This window comes from Calypte anna, chromosome 8 (assembly GCF_003957555.1).
Source record: "Calypte anna isolate BGI_N300 chromosome 8, bCalAnn1_v1.p, whole genome shotgun sequence".
Lineage (NCBI taxonomy): Eukaryota > Metazoa > Chordata > Aves > Apodiformes > Trochilidae > Calypte > Calypte anna.
In genome coordinates this window covers 21,757,203-21,778,963 of record NC_044254.1, presented here as the reverse complement: position 1 = coordinate 21,778,963, position 21,761 = coordinate 21,757,203, and the positions used below count along the sequence as shown (strand labels likewise).

The following is a 21,761-nucleotide window of genomic DNA, read 5'->3' as shown; positions in this document are numbered from 1 at the left end:
TCACTCTATGTCTCCAAATAAGTTTCCTTACAGAAACTTACGAGTTAAAATATGAATTCTACAAAGATTCTAATGCTTTCATATTTTAAAAGCCATTCCAGATCACCAGGGTATGTTTAAATGAGTAAGTAAAACATCAACAACTTTGTATTATTTGAAATAGGATGCATAATAATTTGTATTATTTGAAAAAGGACTGGAAAGCCCCATGAACTTTTGGCCCCCCATGCAAGTTATATTATGCAAAAAATAATAGTTCATCTTTTGGCATCCATTTATACTGTTGAAGCAAATTATTCTTTCAAATCAAGTGCTTTTGTTTTCTCCTTTTACTCATCTACAACAATTTAGGCAAATAACTAAAGAATGTAACTAATTTAATCAGTCATCTGTTTTGAAAATGAAAAGCTAGACTGTGACTGCCAAATGACATGAGAAAAGCAAAAAGATTATAAAAATCAAACACAACTTGTAACAGCCACTCAGCCATCATCTCTGCACAGCGCTGCTCTTCCAAGATCCTCAGTAAAACTGCCTCTTCTTGTTTTCTTCTCACACAGCACAGCCCGGACATCCCTACAGACACCTTGTTTACAATCTGTCCCAAGGACAGTATCTGGAAACCAAAGGGTTATATAGCTGAGCACTGCCTGCTGTTTCTCTGTGCCTTGGGATGAGGTGTGCCATCTAATAAGCAGTCCCCGGTGATGACACGCTTGTCTGAAGGTTGCTGGTGGCATTTCAGGGCTTCCCTCCCTCTGCCTCCCGTGGGGAGGAGAGAGAAGCTGTAGGGCTGTGGGTAGAGGCTGATGCCATTCCTGCACACATTGCCAGTGACACGTGCACGGGAGGCAGCAATGGGTAATTTACAAACCGATTCCCTTCTCTGAAAGACCCATCCGTCACTAACTGGAGCTACTGGGGCATGAAATTAAAATCACTGTCCTCCCCTGGGGTTCAGCAGGACCAATAACTGGGATATGCAAGTCACAAGGCTGTAATTGAACTAATATACTGATGGAAACCAAAACAATAGACCTGCAATGCCAAGAACCAGTAAATTTACACTCAGGCTTGTGGTAAGAAAGCAATCCCAATCAGAATATCCATTTGCCAGTGTGCAGCATCAGTCACTGCAATGTAATACTAATACCCTCCCCTGTTTCTTTTGTTCCCTGCACAGAAACACCTGTAATCTTTCACCTTCTTCACCAATTGGCTACACCTACACAAAAGCTATTAAACTTCTTTTGGCTTGTTTTGCCTCTCCAATTCAGCCAAGTAATAGCTGACTCTAACAATTTTTTTCCCCCGGTAACCTGAGACCCTACCCCATCCTCTAAGCCTATTGCAGAATAAGATAAAGAACCAAATGTCATTTATTCTTTTTATATGAGTGCTTTAGCTTACTTTTCAATAGTTTTACTTTAAGTAAAGTGTTACATTCAAGTTCATGCTTTCCAAAATAAAGAAAATGTCTTAAATTCATTTTTACTTCAGGATCATTTCAATGATGCAATAAGCAATTGGGTTTTCTGGATAACATTTAATATTTCACACTCCAAACAAGGAAAAAGATCTCATTTGCCATAACTAATGAGATTTGATGGAATTTTATTACAAAAGCCAGGATCTAAAAATTTGTAAAAGCTTTATGTCTCGGTGTATTTTAAACAGCTCATTATTTGCACACCCAATTACTGTGGTTTACAGAGTATATATAAAGTAGTCTCACACTGCAGTATATTATATCTAGTTTCCTTTCTATGGTTTAGAATATTGTGTGCCTTTAGTTTTTTAGGGTTTTATCTGTAGTTTTTTTACCACATGTGAGACTCAGCACCTTAAAAAAGAATTTCAAGATAATCCATTCTTTGACAGTAAAACTGCATGAAAATCTCTGGTATTCCTGCCACTTGCTGACCTCCTTATTCACCAATAATTTTCCCAATCTTTCTATATGTTATAAAAATAAAAACTACATATCCTGCTGCAAAGACCACACAACTGCCCAAGTGAAAGATTTTTTTCATGACCTTCCAGTTGCTATTATTGATTCAGTGTGTAATTCTGTGTGATGCCTTACAAGCTGAACAAAGGTAAAGACCTTGCCCTTAAATCTGGAATAATCTAAGCTTGACTCCAAACTGCCTGGGTTCAGGCGAGTCCTCCAAAAGAAATATTATCACCAGTTTAGACTGAAATGTCCCAATTATTTTCTTCTACGATGCAGTCAGAAGGGCAAAGCACAGACTGGAAAGCTGGGGAAAACAAGTGACTTTTAAATATTAAAACATAAAACCAAAGCCAAGGAACTATGATAGGACAGAGAAAACAAATGAGAAATATGGTATGAAGTCTTTGGCTTTCCTCCACTATATTTAATTTCTTTGTCCTCTTCCTTCCCAGCCTGCTCTGCTTCCTTGCCTCTCTAAGCTTTCCTTTTAATCTAAGTCTCTACCCCACCTTACTTGGTAAAGTAAATCAATTAAATGTAAAACTGGCCCTTCTCTCTCCCCTTGCTCTGCAGAAGATGTTAAGAAGGAAGATATCAAAGCAAGCCCTGAATGTCAATTCCTGGACAAGCCCAGAAATGACCACTGTGGCTTCCCTAATAACAGCTCAATATCATCTTCCCTTGTGCTTAGGAGCAGCAGGATAATGTAGGTAGGATCAAGGGGAAAAGGACATTTATGAAGCGTGTTTTGAAAATTTGTTCTGATGGAGGAGAGAAAAAAGGAAAAAGCAGCTTTATCTGACCCACACCTTCTCCAGGATCCTGATTAATCTCTTCAGGCCAGAAGACATGCCCGAAAGTGCAGACTGGAAGGGGCCAGACCCAGTTTATTACTCTTAATTCCTTATGGTATGAGAAATCATACCTCACACACAGAGGAGGAAAGTCTGGGAGTCAGAGAATTTCAAGCTCCAAGTATCAGTGACCAGAAGCAGTACAAACATATTACTCCACCCATATTACTCCACCCATGCCTCCTTAAGTGTAGCCTTTAGTGAAATCTTCCCAGCTTCAAACCATCACCCAAAGAGGCCTGGATCCCTCACATCATGGCTGATGTGTCCCAAACTATGGAGATAACAAGGTGGACCCAGTGGCACATGCTCATCTGGCTGCAGCAAATCCATCTCCCCTGCTCCCTTCCAGCCCTGTGGTCCTGCCCTGCAGACACAGGATGGGTCTGGTGCCTCCACCTCCCACAGCCACCCCTTGCTGGGACCAGCACCAATGGTTGGGTGGAGCTCACCCTGCTCAGGTGGCTACTCTACAGCTTCTGAGCTCCTGAAACCAATTCCTGCCTTTTAAAGACCACAAACACTGAACAATTTTTTTGAGTAGAGGAGGTCTCTCCAGTCCTGGGTGGTGGCACAGCACCCAAAAACCACCACTTTTACCAGGAAACATTTTTTACTATTAAATGTACCCACAGTATTTCCCCATATCCCACAGGCAAACAACTATACAGGCCCTTGGAACATACTCCCTGCTTCTCTTGATCTGTCAAAATTACATTCCCCATCCAAAGAGAGCACCAGAAAACCAAACATGAGCCATTTTTCTTCCCTGCATAACAAATATCAGGAAAATCAGAGCCACACTCACATAAATGAGGTAGCCAGAGATTTTTAGCTGATACAAGAGAATATTCCCCAGTTTTCACAAAGCTTTTAAACTCAATATGAGTATATGAATAGAATACTTTTATTCATCTGCCATTTTCTAAAACCTGCAAAGAGTGGCAAGGGGCACAAGTTAGTGCAATTCATGCCAGCAGGTTAGCAAACTGATTAAAGACATATAAACAGATCTTCATCAAATAGACTAAAAACTATCACAGAAAATAAATTATTTCAGGTGTTCTGTCTCTAGATGTCTTCATGATATTTGTTATCTAAGACTCCAATTTTCAAAAATCCTGTGTTCTCATCTTACTCTCTTCTTAATTCAAAACTCAGGAAAATATTCCTGAACAAAGGTCTGGACCCAACAACTGGTAATTGCACTGACTCTTCTGAACAGTTATGGCATAAATTCTAAGAGATTTTTTAATTTAACATTATTTTCATTTTAAAGGAAAAGAGCAATTTTTGATGAGTAGTTGAAACACACTGAACATGCATTAAAATCATGCCCCTTGTGTATTTTCATATGCTTTAAACATCATAAAACACATTGAAGAACTATAAACACCACAACTGGATTAAGTTCAGCTTGAGAAAACCTTTTATGAAGAATGTATAGCAACACTACAAACTGGTGTTTTCACTCCTTGAAGGCACTATTGTAATTAATAAGTCATTCAGAGTCTTGAAGTACATAAAAGAAAAGTTCAGTGGTTTCCTTCATCTTGATTAACTCAATTTTCATAAAAGGTAAAGACTGCTTTTGACTTACTCATATGTATATTTAACCTCTGTACAAAGTTCTCAGGTGAAGTGATTTGCTCAAATTTGCCCACTGTGGATTCACAGCAAACTGCAAAAACTCAGATCTCCTGACACCCCCACAAGCTGCCCTTCCCCTACAATCCACATTGTCTCTCATTAAATCAAAGCTCTGGGTTATTGTTTAAAGTTTCAATCAAAATAATATATTCTACTTTCCAGAGAGCACTTACATCCTGGAGAAGTTTCTCCAAATTTTCCTGCAGCTCATAAAAGTACCGAGAAGTAATAAGACCTTCACGTGATTTATCTAGGCAATCTCTGGCCAATTCAATAACTTGATGATGAATGAAACTTAGGACCCCATCTGCTAATTGCAGCACATTCTCTGGAGCATTAGAGGCAATAAACTCAGCCAGTCGTTCTTCCATCTGTGCCGTGGCCTAAGAGAACAGAGTAAACAGAAATTATTCTTAAATCTTACTATCCTGGAACTTAAACATCAACAAGGAGGGTGCTAAATTGTTCTTAATTCCAAAACACACGAGGCTTAAAAAAACATTCCAAATTGTAATAGCATTTTGCTGAGAATAAAAATAGCATACCACAGGTGAAAGTTACCCTCAAATGATAAAATGACCAAAAAAATTAATTGTAACACACTTTCTGAAAATGCAAATGACCATAAAAATATCCAGATCCTGAGGCTGTATTCCTCCCTGGGTCTCCAGAGTAAGGACGTAAGATACAAGGCATTTTTTCAAACTTTTTCCATGGAACCTGACAATCATTGCCCCAAGCAATAGACATGTCATATTTCTATCCCTCTAAGCACTGATTTCCTTTCTCCAGAGAAATATCTATTTCTGCTCTTGGTTGATCTAGAAGGAATGTGGCTGTATCGACAGCTCTGGGATACACAATCCTCTCTGCTCATTTCAATCAGATGTAAACTTTCAAAGGTTGATTCTATAGATTTCAATATCCAGCTTTAAAAAAAAAAAACAACTAACACATACTTATTTTCACAGATCACTTCAGCACACTTCAGTGTGACCGAATTAATATTTTCTGATTTTTGAATTTCCTAAAAATCCAAATCTATTTTAATTGCTTCTTTGGCATCAAAAGCCCCCGTGGGAAATGTAATTTTTGCCAAAACCTCCAGTATAATTTGGAATGATTTTAAAAGAAAACTTTGCATTTCCAGTATGTACACGAAAAACCTACCAAAAACAAAGTTTGGATCAGTATAGCAAATTTGTAGCAGTTATACAAGAAATGATGAGAGAATTTATTCAACGTATTTTGAAATTACTCTTTGGAATAGCTTTTTAAAGTATATATGAAACTAAGCAAAATATGCAGCCTTGATCTGATTCAGAAACTAAAGAAAAAGACAAGGAGTAGTTCAAAATATATGGAAACACTGGCCTCAAACGAGATAAATGGATTGAGCAGCCAGAGCATGGCCCTTCTCATTCCTGTAAGCATTTGTCATGCCAGGAAAAAGACAAGGCAAATCTGGTAAATATGATGTACATACACAAAACTTTTCTATTTCTCCTACTGCTGAATCAACACATGAAACAGCAAAGCAGCTTCAAACTCTTAGCAAACTGCAGTGCCTGGAAATCAGTGGTAAGAGCTGGGCTCCTTTGCTTATGAGCACAACAAAATAATTCTGAGCTTGGTCACACGTTCATTGGATTGTTGAAAAAAATTACTCCTTACCTTTGGAAACCTTTCTTTGTACACATGGTTCATCATTATTATTTCACTGTCAAAGGAAATTGGGGAGCGACCCGGGCTAGAGGAGAAAAGAAAGTTTGTCATGATTTACAGATATCACAACGAAACACAGTGCTTGTCCTAATGCTGCCATGCTGACCGTAGCCCTTCCAAAGCTTTGGCTTCACTTCAGTAATGGGCAGATGCTGAACTTCAGAGAAAATCCTAGGAAGCAATGGCAAGCTTACAGCCTTCATAGATAACTCATGAAAATTGCCAGCACACCTATCTTAACATGATCTCAGGCAGAAACCCACCTATTTTCAGTTAATGTAAACCCTGACAGACAAGCATGCAAAAGTCCAGTGCTTTTGTTGCAGGTACATCTGTTATTTCCCTCATTCTCTTGCTGCCTTCCACGACAGTGGCAGCAGCCCTGCTCAGGAAGAAATCACTTTTATCTCTCTGGAGTGTTCAGTGCAGCAAAGGAGCAGAGTAACATGAAACAAGGAACTTAGGATGACTTTCCTTTGTCTGAAGAATACCACGCTACAGGAGAGATGCATGAATGGTGTTATTCAGCTAAATCCTATATATAAATACCACAGCAGTAGGAACAGAATACTTCCATGAAAACTGCACTCCCTTGAGGCACATTACACCACAAATGCATATGCATGTATGCATAGGTTAGCAAGCAGCTTCAAGGCACACCAAAGAACAGGACACTAAACCCTGACAAACTGCATTTATATTACTGTTTGGGTATTTTCTTTGAAGAAGAGTTGCATCTCATTTCATCCCAGCTGATGGCATGCATTGCTCTGAGTCATTCTGCCACTGAGGACAGCTGGAGTGAGGTAATGCAGATAATCCCTTGCTACAGGATTGCCTACAGCAACTCATTTCTCTGGTTACCTTGTTTTAATGCACAAGACAAGCAAGGGCTTCAGTTATTTGGCATCTTACATGATCACTGTCTTTATGATTTTAAGAGTACTACATATCACTAAAAATATTTCCTCTATGTGAAAAAATACAATTTTATTTTGAATGAGTTCAAACATTTTAAACTTCCTTGTGAAGGATGAAATGAATCTCTCTAAATGGAATAAATGCATTTTAAACTTGGAATGCATTAGAGTTACTACCTTCCTGCTAACCTATTTAAAGGAGAAAATATTCTTCGGGGAACATATATTTACAATTCAAAGAAAATTTAACTCACTGGCTCATGGAATATAGCAATATGAATCTCTTTTCATGCCTGGCACTGGAATTCCATGAATTACTTTGTGTCTTGTTTTTATTAAGGTTTATCCCTCAGTCTGAGAAAATGCACTTCAGATTAAATCTCTCACTGAATTCTTATGTTAAAGGAGAAAAACTGACTTGGATGTTTTGGATACTAAGTAAAAACAACTTGTAAAAACACACATTTTAAAAGAAAATACCTCCCTTAGCTTGACAAACAGCTATTATTAATCACAGAAAATTCCTTTAGAAAGAAACTTGCATTTATATTCATACTTAATGTGTGACATAATAAAAAGAAGGGTAAGAAAATTTACATTTCAGACATAGAAGCAAGATCCCCCACACATCTAGCTTGGTATCTTTATCCTTTTTTCTCTAAGACCAAACAACCTGACAAATACCTGACACTTGTTTACTAGAGGTTCCTATGGAGCTGAGGAACTACATGAACACAGCTACTGAAGAATGTATTTTTCTGTAATATACTGTTTCTCTGTGTGATTTAAGAAAGGTATAAATTACAAGCATATACAAGCCCTTTGATGCTAAGTACAGCAATAGGGAGGCACATACATAATTCATTTGAACACTAAAGTAGTCCTACTAAAATTTGTGCATGCTTAAATATTTGCTATCTTAGAGTTAAAGTAAAACATTAGGGGTTTCACCTTTTGCTTTCAAAGTACTTTATACATATGGATACAGGAAATTAAGAGCTATGCAGAAACTGTTCTTTAGCTGTCCTGCCAACAGGCGTGGTGTTTCCTTCAGAACAGCCACAATGATATAGGAGTTTATTTAGTTTTCTTTTAGTTTTTGTGATTCTGAAACAAAGTAATTTCTTTGCTCAAGAATTTACAGATTGGCAATAAACTGAACACAAATAATTCCTTTGCTTCCTTGAGCTTGGTAGTTTTGTCTCTCATCTCTGGAAGCTGATTAATGCCACTTTTCATCACCTAGAATGACAGAGCATCCAGAGAGCTCCAGCTAAAACCTGGGATCAAGGTTCAAATTATAATTTTAAATAAAATTTGCCCAATATAAAATGTCAAATAAATGTCCAGCTGACTATAGCAAGACTGCAGCATAATATACTGCACTATAATATTTTATATTGATTCTTAGCCTGGGAACCTACAGAAATAATTAGATCAATAACTGACTAACTAACCAAGGGCACTGCTGGTTATTTTACAGCACCTTTGAGGCACAACCAGGTGAAAAAGAAAACAGGACTGGGCAAATAACTGAATGTCACCAAGGACTAATATAAGCAAATTTAGAAAAAAGAGAAAAGGATTTTCTATGTATTTTATTGGGATGACAACTTTCCAAATGCAAAAGCACGTCTATTTAGCACCAAAAATTTTACATCCAGCACTAAATCAGTCTAACATTTCAAGCATCACAAAGGAACAGATTATTTTCTGTAAAACAGAGGATACATACTGTGCACGTGCTTAACATTTTAAGACAAAAAGCAGGCTGCTTCTCCTTTCTTGGAATAGATAGGTAGGTCAAATAAATGATTACTGTCGGTGAGTTTTTCATTTCAGCAGAGGAGACATTAGAAGAGAAGTATCTGTCCCCTTAAGCTTAACAGCAGAATGAAAAACTACTCTCTCTTTTCGCCTTCTTCACCCTCCCTCCATTTCATGAACCCATGTGGTTGTAGATTTTCAGTTACACCTTTCTCCTGCAAAGGTTTCTAGCCTTCAACTTGTCAAAATTCACTCATGCATTTATCTGATGCTAGACAGTGAAAATAGCATATAAATATAGCATTCACAGTAATAACTTCAGTCTTACAAAATCTATTTAACTGTGGCTAAATAAAGCTGAGATGTTTATGAATACCTAATTTTTCCTTCACAGTGACAGCTGCATTTATTAAGGAAAGGCAGAGAAGCTAAAAGCACTGTACTCCACTCTGCCTTGACCTGTATATAGTTTAATTAGGATGTATTTACAGCAGATTACCAAAGCCAGTGTCCACAGGAAAATTAAAAACATAGGCCTTAACCTTCCGTCATTTCCAGATAAACAGAATAAGGAATTTTAAAAATAGAGAGCTGAAGTTATATGAAGCAGAAACTAAGTTAAACCTTCTGCTCAAGTTGAGTGGAGTGTTGGCTTTCCTCTACCTCTAAAAAGTAAACATGTAATTCTTTGACCTCATACAAATTACATTAATAGTAGAAACAAGTCAGAAAACTTCTGAAGAAAAAAAAAGACAAAAATGCAGAAGCAAATATGGACAACCTACATCAGTCCATCAAACTTCAGAATTTGAGGCAAAGCAGGATCCACAGTAACAATTCTCCCTATGGAACAGACAGGCAATAAAACAGAAGAATAAAATCTTTCTCAAGAGCACTTTAAAAAATAATTTGTAAATTTTCTTACATACTTTTAACTTTTTTCCCCCTTCATTCATTTTTACAAACACTGAGCTTCAGGCATGTTTATTCTGCAGACAAATATTATTTGTGATTGGCTTTGTATTGCTGAACTGTTTTCCATTTCAGCCCTTACATAACAAGGTACATTCTTATGAATGTAAGGGGGTTTTTTTAATATTTACAAATATAAATCATAAATTAATCAATAATAATTACAATATATGTGTATATCCATGAGAAAACATTAAGGGAAAGAATGTATTTCAATTGCAATCTCTTTGAAAGTAAGGACTAACAAGATTTTTCTACAGATATACACAGGGGCTGCAACAAGATCTTTTCAATACTTCAGATTTTTTAATGCATGCCAACAAAGACTAAGACTGCTTTAAATTGAGAACAAATCACTTTGAGGAACTTCTTAAAATCCACTCCACAGAACTCTGTCTCAAGAGGGAAAACAAAGACACCAGTGTTATCTGTACTGTTAGGATGTACTTTCATAAGAAATGTATGCCTTATGCTCTAGAATATAAAACTATTACCCTCCTCTGGCAAATCCATGGCTGTGTGACTCCCCACCTTGTGGAGAGCAGAGCCTGCTCCTCTGCAGCTTGTGGTGGGAGGCACTTCAGGAAAGCAAGAGAATGAAGTCATGAAACCACCAAGACCACTCAAGTGGTTAAAGCTGATGCTTAAATGCAGTGAGATAAGAGCTCAACAACCTGCAGGATCAATTTTTAAGATAAATAAGGAGTATGTGGGCCACAGGTGTGGTTTCACAACACTTATTCCTTCCCCATCCTAGGTGTTGTATGGCCAGAAGCCTTTCTGGGCAACTGGTATTTTCTAGGAGTCATCTCTGTATATTCTTAATGGCAGGACCTAGCATTACTCCAGTCAGGTTGGAGGACTGAATTTAAAAAGCAACGCTCAGCAAAGAGATGAAGGAACATATTTGATTCAGGATGACCTCATCTACTTCAACTATATAAAAATTCACTGCTATAATCTTCAACCCTTTTTCCCCAGATAACACTAGCCTGAAATACGAAGAGATCAAGAAAAATGGGCAGATTGGTGGGCTGACTGAAAGCACAAAGGCAGCCCTTGAAGAAGTTGGTTTACTCTACATTTATTCTTGACATTCTCCACCTGTTCCCATTTGTTAGCAACCTCCAAAGGATGACAAGTGAAGAGAACTGGGAAAAGATGGAAGGCAGCATCTCATATTTAAAGAGTAATGATGCCAAGAATTTACACTCTCCATGAATTTTACTCCTGGGAGAAAACATCCTCAGGTAAAGCTGAGGATTGTTCTAAAATAAGTGAATGTATCCTGGGCATCCCTCTGTTGGTCAATAACTTGAAGGATTTGAAGACTCCATTACAAGAAAAAGGTGAACAGTTAAGAGATGATGTTTAGGAACTACTTCTGCAGGTAATAAGTAAACATTCTCTTCTACTCAAAACACACTGTAGGCACCAAAACAGAAATACGTTCCTTCATGTAGCACGTTTGTACAGGATCAGTTTGAGGTAGACGAGAGAACAGTCTCCTGCTTTAGCAACCAGTGTTATAAATACACTTTCAGATTCCATGTTTGGTCTCAGGCTACCTTCCCACCCCTGCACAGGAAAGTAGATGGGAAAGAACCAGTGCAAATTTTTAGCGTAGGAATTTGGGAGATTTCAAGTAATGCATAATCAGATAAGTGGTGAGTATTATCAAAGCCACAGTGGCAGAACACCACAACTAACAGAGGTGCTGCCAACTTGTCAGTGTACATCAGGGAACACCACCTTCCACAAATGTATGCTTTGTTATTTTTTTAATCTGGTTTGATGGTTAAATCAGCTCTGTATGTACAGAGCATTTGCATGTAGTTTACAAGAAAATTGTAAATTTCTAGTGGAAAAAATAGACCTTTTTTCCCCAAAAGTTATATCTATACTCTTCTATCATGGAGTATGACAATGATCTGATATTTCTAAAAATCTTGGGTTAGAGAGACCCTCAAAAACAAAAATCCCAGCATTTGACAGTGACCTCTAAAAAAACCAGTTCCTCTCATAAAATAAGACGTAAGGCTACCCTCATAAAGGATGAAAAATGAATATGCATTAACAATAAGCCATAAGTATCATACTATCTTTTAAACTACAAAGCTGTGACCACCAATTAAGGAAAACGTCTGATGTATTTTGTTCATCTGCTTTTCATTGAAGCTGATCAAACAGCCATTAAATGTTCAGTAAAATATTACATTTGCAGGGAACTCCTGCTTAATTTTCAACACATTAACTGCTCAGATTTTATTTTTTAAGCAAGTAAAAATATCCTCTCACCAAGTGAGCTAACTCCATCATGTGAGCAAATAAATCAGCAAGCTGTAGAGTGAATAAGACCTGGTCTTCACATATCAGTAACTTGCTTGTTTACAAGGACACACTACCCTCTGTCAAAGAGGGTATTTACTCCTACAAACATTGCTCTGCTTTGTTGGACTGACATATCAATTTTCTTTGAGGTGCAGAGGCCAGCATGAGTGCTTGGTAGTGGCAAGGGTGCTTTAGAGTCACACAGCATCACAGTGCTAGCAATAACCAAAATGAAGAACAAATCAGGCACAGTAGGTTTATAAGAATTAAATTACTTAATTCTAAGCTTTGGAATACCAATACGGCTGCAAACCAGAGAAAGCTAGAGAAAGCATTCAAGAAAGGAAGAAGATTAATCAAATAGTTCTATGACACATTGAATTAATCTAGTCTCATCACAAATTATAAACCTACTATATGATAACTGTGCATTTAAATTGGCTCACAGAGATAAAGTTCTTAGAAAGTTAACAATCCATATTAACAAGGAAAAAATACAAAATTGGGCTCTTCATTTTATTGTTTACATCATTCTTCCATTAGCAAGAGTGCCTTACACTTCATTATGCCAGCAGTAATATGTCTGTGTTAGAAAGGACAATAATTACTTTACAGTGATGTGTTGTCTACCTACAGCAGCTTTCTTATCTCTAAAGAATTAGTAGTACTACAGTTACACTACTCAGCAATAGTCAGCCCTAAGAGTGAGCCAAGAGGACTGAAGTAGAACTATTATTCAAAGAGATTTAGTACAAATCATATAACTACTCTTTTACTAAGCAGCAATTTGCAGAGATCACAGGCTGAGTGTGCTACTGCCTATAGTACTTACCTACTCCTGTAGATTACTGTGCAACTACACCTAGTAGATCTATATGCAATTAACATGCAGGCTGCACTGAAGTTTAGAACATACAAATAATTACAAATAATCATGTAAGGTCAGCTCTGCCATGACATAATACTCACCATGTATTTTTTTATTATCTTGGCCTGTTTCACTTCTACTACAAACCCCAGCTTAGATCCTGAGCTGGGTACATTGACTCAGTATTTCCAGCTGGCAGAGTTTCTGGATCTTGTCCATTGATTTAAAGGTGATATGAACCTTTGGCACCCTCAGATGAGAAGCAGGAGGGAGACCTCACCTTTGTCTCCTGCCTGTATAAATCCTTTTTCTTTCAAAAGATGCCACATCTGGAGATACACATCTCTAAACTTTCATTTACTGGGTCCAGCACTAAATGCATAGCACAACTTAAAGCTTTTGCCATGATACAAAACGTTTGTGAAGTTATTCCACATAATTGTTAGAGACCTGCAAGAAATATTGCCAAGAGTGTGGAATCTCTGTCCTTGGAGATACTCAAAAGCTATCAAGACATGGTCCTGAGCAATCTGCTCAAGCAGAAGTTTGGGCAAGATGACCTCTAGAGGTCCTATCCAACTTCAGTCATTCTGTATTTCTGTGAAAGCTGAAGTGCCAGTTGTTTCTGCTTTTTAAGTATGGAAAAATCAACTGCACAAAGAAATAACCCCCAGACAGCAATCAGTTTCTCTGACACAACAGTAAAAATACTTCAACTACCAATGCAGGAGAAATGTTTCCAGCACTACTTCAAAATTTTTTTTGGGTGCAATTCCATTTAACGTTTTGACTTCATTCACTCTACTTTTCATACCCTTTCAGAAGCACTGCTAGAAAAGTTATTAGCAGTATTCCTGACCACTTCCTTCTATTAATGCAGCAAAAATCTGAGAAGAAACTTCAATAAAGGAAATAAATTTCCTATAGATTTAATCTGAGACATTTGTGGATCAGCTTTCACGCATCTATTGTGAAGATACAAAACCAGACCATGATAACCATTTTGCACCCAAAAACCGCAGTGTCAAATGTAAGAAAAGAAACCTGCCTTTTGATTAAGCAAGATGGGCTAAATGTCAATTACAATAATTTCAAAAACACTTAACAAAACAATTGCAAATTACCAATTCCTAGATCCAGCACACACAGAAATACTGTACATGTGTCCAAGTTATTAAAAACTCGACGAAAAGCCTGAAACTCACCTGAGACTGCGAGATCGAGGCCTCAAGGCTGGAGAATGGCGCCCTTCCTCATCAGTGATGCTCTCAGTACTGAAATGCTTTGTCAGGAAATGGAGTTCATCTGCCGTGGGCTGAAAGGGCAGCTGGTGCAGCTTCTCCTGAGATGAGCATGATGACTGAGTACAGAAAAAAATACAGAAAAGAAATGCACTAAACGCATGCATAGGGGTCAGCTAATGAATGGAAGAGGAACGGATTCTGCCAGACACTGCACACTCCAGTGGAAAAGAAAGCTACTTATCAGACCAGGTTCCTCTTTTTATGTTCTCATTAGCCTAAGCAAACCCTTACATACAACGACAAAGCTTGTGAGATAAGGAAAATGTTGGTAGAAGACTAAAGAATCATTGCATCCAATTCTGGAACCATCTGATTAGGCAGCCAATTTACTGTCAGGAAACAGAAAGGAAGCTATGTGAGTACCAGTGCTACTCTAGAAAGGACAAGGAGGTTCCTGGAGTGATGAGCAACTTTCTTTCCTTTTCCCTCATGCTCTCTTAGCTCAGGAGTTTCACTGGCATGCAGAATGCTATGGAGCTGTGTAGACGCGAGAGATTTTGCTGTTTAGTGGCTCTCATTGGAAATTGCTATTGTAAATGGTCAGGATTTTATTTCTCCCTTCAATTACCCATCAGGATTCTTCTCTAACCAAGTAGGCAATAATAAAATGAAAGAGGCTGACTTTGCTGAGTTGTAAGAGTAACAGAGCTTCTTGTAATAGAGTCAAACAGCTTATTGGTTTTCAAATAAGTAGATGCACTTATATGACACACATTCTGTGATAACGATAGACATGAAACTATGTTAATTCCTGTACCTCAGAAAACCTGAGATTAAAACAACCATATGTTGGAAATGTTAATAACATCAAGTGTTGGATGTTCCGGGGGAAAAAAGGTGTAGGTCAACTGACAAATGTAATTTTTCTTGTGTGTTTTTTCAATGCTCCTTTCCATTTCACAAAAGTAAGAAAATATATTATGTAAGGACAAAGTAAAAATCCACTTCAACAACAAAGGAGGGGAAAAAACCCACAACAACAAAGAGCTGGATAGCCAGAGCAGCACTGAATAACACCAGTGTTATTCACTTATTAAAAACGTCATCCTAATCTAAGTTTCAAGGCTTACTGATCTGATGAAAAAATTATGTACATTTTTTGGGTAGAAAACTTTTCCATTTGCTACAATGACCCTCACTTAAAGTGGAAAGCACTAATACCAGAAGTATTGGTAGGAGAGAATTATACGTGACATAACATGCATGACCAAAGGTTTAACTCCCCTAGCTTTTTCTAGACTTATTTGCTGTTGATGGTTTTTGTAAAAGAAAACTAAGAATTATGGCCAAGCGATGAAAGCCAAATGCTGACAAGGCTTTTCATGGAGTCCTGCATGTTTGCAAAGTTGATACTAAAGAGAAAATACTCTGAAATCACCTAAAACAGGTACATCCAAATTTGTCAAGAAGGTAACAGCTATGCTTGAACTGAATTAAAGCTAAGTAGATTGTTGCAGATCCTAGCAGAGAGTTATCTTTAACTAGAGAATTCTAGACAAAATTGAGATGGAGATGTCAGTGTGAGAACTTAAAACCTAAATATCATATCCTTTGATAAAAAAATAATTGGCTCCAGATTCCAGACCCACTCCCTCTGCACTGTGAAGAGGTATTTACAGAAAAGAAGCCCCCTGAAAGCCCTAGCTCATGCACAAACTCCCCAAGCATGTCTGGAACTGGAAGCCACCGCTTCCACTGCTTTCCTTCAAGCAGGTCCAGGTGGAAGAACCATGGTGGGAAGTCACCTCCAGCAAAGTGTCCACATAGTGATGATTACCCAGACAGTGTCAGCTTAGACTGATCTAATCCACACTGAAGCCAAGATGGAGAGTCGAGGTATCTGACAGCCCCTTTGCCCACAGTTATCCTGCTCTTCACACTGCTTACGCCAACTACAGGAAAGATTCTCTCCCTGCAGTACAGAATTATGCAAGCCCTGTTTCACTGTCAGAGCCTTCTTTGATGTTAATCTTAGTGTTTTACACAATCAGAGGAGAGGGGAGAAGCACCTGCCAGTGCAAAAGAAGCAAAACTTTTCAGAGGAAAGGTACATGTCTGCTGACATGTGGTCATGATGAATAACACAAATCCTGCAACTGAGCAGGTAGCACGAAGGCTGCTGCCTTCAACACCTGCATTATCAGGAACTCAAGCTCTGGCATTACAAATATATCTCTTATTTAAAACAAAATTAAACTAAAGCTAGCACATTGAGATGATTAGCACACAGTTGCTATGTACTAGAGTTCGAGGGAAAAATAATTATGTTCTGAAAAAAACAACAAAACCCAAACATATAAGGGCTTTGTCATCCAACAGCAAAAGTACTAAGGAAGCTGTGATAATAAACTCATGGATGACCCAACAAAATCTTCCTTCCACTTTCTCTCTTTAAAAACAATCAGATCACAAAATTTTAAATTCCATAGAATAATTTAAGAGAGCCCTGAAGATAAAGACCATGATAAGAAATGGACTTTCCTCTGCCAGGGGCTTCTCTAGCATTTTCAATGAAAAAGTGCGAGAATAAAGTGAAACACTTCTGAATTATTGATTTTTAAGTAATCACATCACTGCATTCAGTATTTACACCAGACAAATACAAATCCCTCTGGTGTCTTAATTACAGATGCACAATTAGCCAACTCTTTTCCAGTGAAAAAAAAGAACACACACCAACACAGACACACACCAAAGAAACAAAACAAAACAAAAAAAAAAAAAAAAAAAAAAAAAACCAACCAACCAACCAACCAAAAACCAAAAAAAACCAAAACCACAACAAACCACTACCACAACAAAAAGCTAGTAACATAGTAGCTTATATATTAATTTTGCATCTAGAAAATGAATAGTAGATTATGAAAACAAAAAAAGCAGAGTCTACAGGTTTAGGTTTCCACTGACCTTAGACTACTTAGACTAGGTAAATTACTTGGTTTGTCGTGTTGGTTGGTTGATAAAGCAGCTTATCTATGAGCACAGATTCACACCAAACGAAAGCCCAATATTCTGTTAAACTTGCATCTGTGGAATTAATTCATTTTGCCCTTTCGACAAGCTCCTTGTCTGCATTGCACTTCTGTTTTCAACTCCACAAGGGAATAAATTTGCTTATTGAGTTCAGAGGTGTTATTCAGATCAGTTCAGAGTGCAACCAAATTTTTCTGTGCTCCTGCTCATATATCTGTGCACACACACACAGACTTCTCCCAGAGGAGACTGAAATCAAATCACCCACCTTCTAAGAAGACCAAAAGCAAAAAAACCCCAAAACAAACAAACAAAAAAATCCTAACTAAAACTTACAAAAAACCCCAATTGTTTTGAAGGACAAAAGATAAATTGTGGAAATTGTGCAAAGTACAGTCTGTGGGAATGTGTCTGAACATATGTAACTACAGAGATGAGATTAACATTGTAAAATATAATTTTAATCCTATCAATTCATACTAAAGGGAAATTTGGGGCCCAGTTTCTTCTCTTGCTATATAGACTAAACTTAACACTCACCTTCAAAGGAACTGTGATAATAAATTTATGTTTCAGGGGCACTAGAAAGTTAATGGATGAACTTGACAGAACAGCTGCCAAGGAAAATAACAATACTGCATTTAGTGTAAGATTTGAATGTTGTGAAGTATTGAGTCCTAATGAAGGTATTACAGTTACTAGGAACATGCTCTGAATAGTACACATAAAACAAAATTACCAGTAGAAGGATTAAGGAAAGAGGCAGTGATGTGTAGCCAAGCAGTTGAAGATACCATAACACATACAAAAGCATTTTACATTAAATCTGTACAGGTACTCTCTACTTTCTATGCTTGGCTTTGCAAGGTTAAGTGGATAAGCACAACATCTAGTGTACATAATCTAAAGAATAAGATTTATTGTATGAAGTATGTAAGAGTTTTCTGGGTTCACACAGTGCTGCTACCTTAGTGGTACCATTGACAAACTAACTTTTTGGAAGTGCAGAACTCAAGCAAACTGCAAACAGACTTTCTAATAACACATGCAAGATTGAAAAGCTTCATTAGGATGTTCAAATTACGGGAGCTGAGTAACCAACATGGATTATCATTTTGAATTTCTACTAGCCTGAGAGCAGAAGCTTTCATGCTAAGAACTTGAAAGCAGATAAGAATTTCACTTCCCAGTTTTAAAAAAGCTGGGAGCTGGCTAGTAATTATCTCTTAAGAGTCCTGACACTTCTGAGACTTTGTGCCTCTCAACTGATCAGTCGAGCCAAGTGCTGCACCAGGATTTCACCAGTGCTAAAAGGCAAAGTGCAAGATGATAGGAGCTGGGAAATGGGAGGAAAAAGCAGCAGAACCAATAACTGAAAAAATTTTAAAAACAATTAGTATATTAAATAATGTTAGCAAAACAATGAAGAAAGATCAGATAATTTAGTAAAGACTCAGAAGCTGATTTGTTAGGGTGTGTTTGTACAAATTGAATTGCTTGGAAAAGTTTGTGCCACTTACTGAAACTGTAGAACTGGGAGTGTTTGTTCCATATCCAGATGAAGGAAGGGAGGCCAAGGACCAGCGGCGCCCGTCCGTTCTGAGGAGAAGAAGCAAGGGAAATTACTGATAATTAAATACTGTGGCTAATACTTGGGGGAAATAAGCATTTTCCCCCCTCTCAGATGTCTTAACCTCAAGTTTTTATTAAAGACTCAAATTATTCAGATAAATCAAGTAGCCTATTTACAATTACCTTTGTGAAAAAGCAACTATGGTTAAGCTTCAAAAGCAAAAGTAAGTGACCTTGGAAAAGATAAAGCAAGCAGGAAGCAGATTCCTGCACTGAGTAGATATTTTGTCAAAAAAAGACAGTTATGCCTAAGATTACTTAGGCAGTTCCTTGTTTTCCAAATAATTTTGATAATTGAGGAAAAAAAAAAATATTGATCAACTGAAACAGGTTTTTTTTGTTTACCCAGTCAGAAGGCATTCTGTGTTCTGCATCACCTGACACAGCTAGGGAATTAAATCCACTACAACAGAGCAGAACAGAGTCAACAGCTCCACCCAAAATACGAGGAGACAGAAATCACAGAAATTCCATCTTGGGTTTCTTTCTCCCCCAGTCAATATAGTATTAGCAGTTATTTTTCTATCATAGCCAAAGAAACATGACCCTCAGGGGAAACAGCCAAAACATCCTGGAGGTATTGCAGAAAAGGTCTTGTTTTACCAACATCAAAACTGAGGAGACATACAACTGCTCTGAGAAAAATCAGTATTGCCCCTCCTTGAAATCATCTACCCCTAAAACCTTCCTCAGTGAGGACGGAAACTGAACTACACCCAGTTCAGCCTCATGGTGCTTTTTCTGTCTCTGATTTCATGTCATTTCATTCAGACATTCTGAGTCCTACAGCATGTCTTGTTGCATGCTGGGATGGATGTTAAGAAGTCTCTTCCTCACATCATTCTCCACTTGCTTTACTACTGCAAATTATCAGTACCTGGTCATACAGTGAAGCTGAACTAGAGCAGTTCACCATTTTAACTTAGTTTGGAAGATTTGGGGTTTTTTGAGTAGATAGACATTAACCAAAGTTTATTACAAAATAGGGTGTTTGGTAGTTGACTGAAACAGTACTTACAAAAAATTCAACTTTTACCATTTTCACAGTAATATTTCTCATCTCACTATCTACACCCATGAAGCCTCATCTTCACAATAAGCTCAGTGTGTACCCTGATATTAACACCTGTTTATATCTTCCCCAGCCCTACTTCCTTTTATTGTCAGGCTCAGATACACATCACTCCTCTTTGTCATCTATATTAGAATGAGAGGGAAATAAATCCACTCTTCTACATCACTTGAAGAGTACTGTATCAATGGAGTTTTAAAAAGACACATGCTTCATGCATTAAAAAAATAAAATAATGAAGCTTTAATGCAGATTTCTATTGCATGCTCACATTACAGCTAAACCCCATTTAGCCACAGGTGATGTTGTCTTTGGCAATACAATTACATATAAAAGAACAATCTCAAAAAACTCCAAGATACATTATATTCTTTTCTCAACCCCTGAAAAACAAAAAATATCAGCATTATAAAGTCACTACATGATGTGGTCAGTGACTGAATAACAAATTTCAGTTATCTTCATTCTGCTGCTTCTAACATTCAGTGATATGGGGGAACTGTTTATGTCAATGACTCAACCTTAGTTTGGACCCTCAGTCCCAAAGCAAAAATGTGTTCCTGTCTTCTCAAACATAGTAATAATAATTAGATAGATAGTAATAGTAATGCACAACTCAATAATTTTTTGCAAAAGGAAAGATTAATCCCTATTTTACTGAGTTGCCTAGATTTTGTATTGAAATTACTTCAGAATTTTCATTTTGAAAGAGACAAAATAATTCTTTCTCAATTAGAAAATTACAGGATCTCTCTTCATGCTTGGGATATTTTATGCTGATGCAACCTAGGCAAGCAATGAGCTAAGCACTCAGGACAATACATATCAGCTCCACTCCAGCAGAAATTGGGACAAGAGAGAAATCTTTCAAATTAAGGACAATGGAGAAAAAGACCTTTATAAAAAATTCCTCCTTCAGGTATGCAAAACATTTCAATGTTATATCAATTTTTGGTTAATAAACATTTTTAGAGTGACCTCATGCAATACTGCTTCAGGAAAAGATGGTTGGAGTGAAATTTTCAGCTCTTTTATTTTATTTATTATACACCCTTTGCTAGCACAAGAAAACCATGCAAACAACAAATTTCACCTTTAAAATGAGATTTTAATTAGTTAGTTAAGGAGTTATTTTTATGGCAGCTAAATGCTATTCAATGAACAGTAGATAATTTCAAAATAAATGAGAAGGTGCTAGACAAAACAGTGCATCTTCCCCAGAGCACTACCTATTTATCGTTTTAAGGCCAAAATTCCCAGATTTTCTGTTTTGAGTACCAAAGCAGAGAAGCTGATTGCCTAAATGGGGTTGTTACAGTGTGAACTCGTTAGGGGCACAGCTCAGCTGCACAGCAGCACAGCTCATACACACACACAAACAGCAACACCGTACACATTACCTGTCTGCTCTGTGTCCATGGCTGTATGGAAGAAATTGTACAAGGATAATGAGAGAGGAAGAAGTAAAAGAGGCACACATGATTTCTGAAAAAAAGTAAACCCTCATCTTCTGTATCTGGTATTGCACTAAGATCAGTTTTAGTGTCCACAGAATTAACCATCTATTTCCTTATTCAAACAGGAGGATTCCTGAACATATTAAGTTTCTGGCTATGACACAACTGAGAGGATGTCTAGCAAGGGATTTATGATTAATCACTCATCACACTAAAGGACAATCTTGCAGCATATTGTAGTGAAATTGGCTTTAAAATAAAATGAGTTTTCCAAATGTG

General features: G+C 37.4%; 1 protein-coding gene across 5 annotated transcripts in view; it reads right to left on the bottom strand.

Moving 5' to 3' along the window:
- Window positions 1–21,761, bottom strand: part of MAST2 (microtubule associated serine/threonine kinase 2) — a 202,771-nt gene that overhangs the window by 34,554 nt on the left and 146,456 nt on the right. For 4 of the 5 annotated variants that reach the window (XM_030454793.1, XM_030454791.1, XM_030454795.1 and 1 more), the window contains 5 exons: window positions 21,426–21,446; window positions 18,842–18,920; window positions 14,250–14,404; window positions 6,136–6,211; window positions 4,635–4,844 (listed from right to left, as the gene is read on the bottom strand). In XM_030454793.1, the coding sequence (XP_030310653.1) occupies window positions 4,635–4,844; window positions 6,136–6,211; window positions 14,250–14,404; window positions 18,842–18,920; window positions 21,426–21,446 (541 nt within the window). The remainder of the gene's footprint in view (window positions 1–4,634; window positions 4,845–6,135; window positions 6,212–14,249; window positions 14,405–18,841; window positions 18,921–21,425; window positions 21,447–21,761) is intronic. The other variant, XM_030454792.1, reaches the window with a different exon arrangement.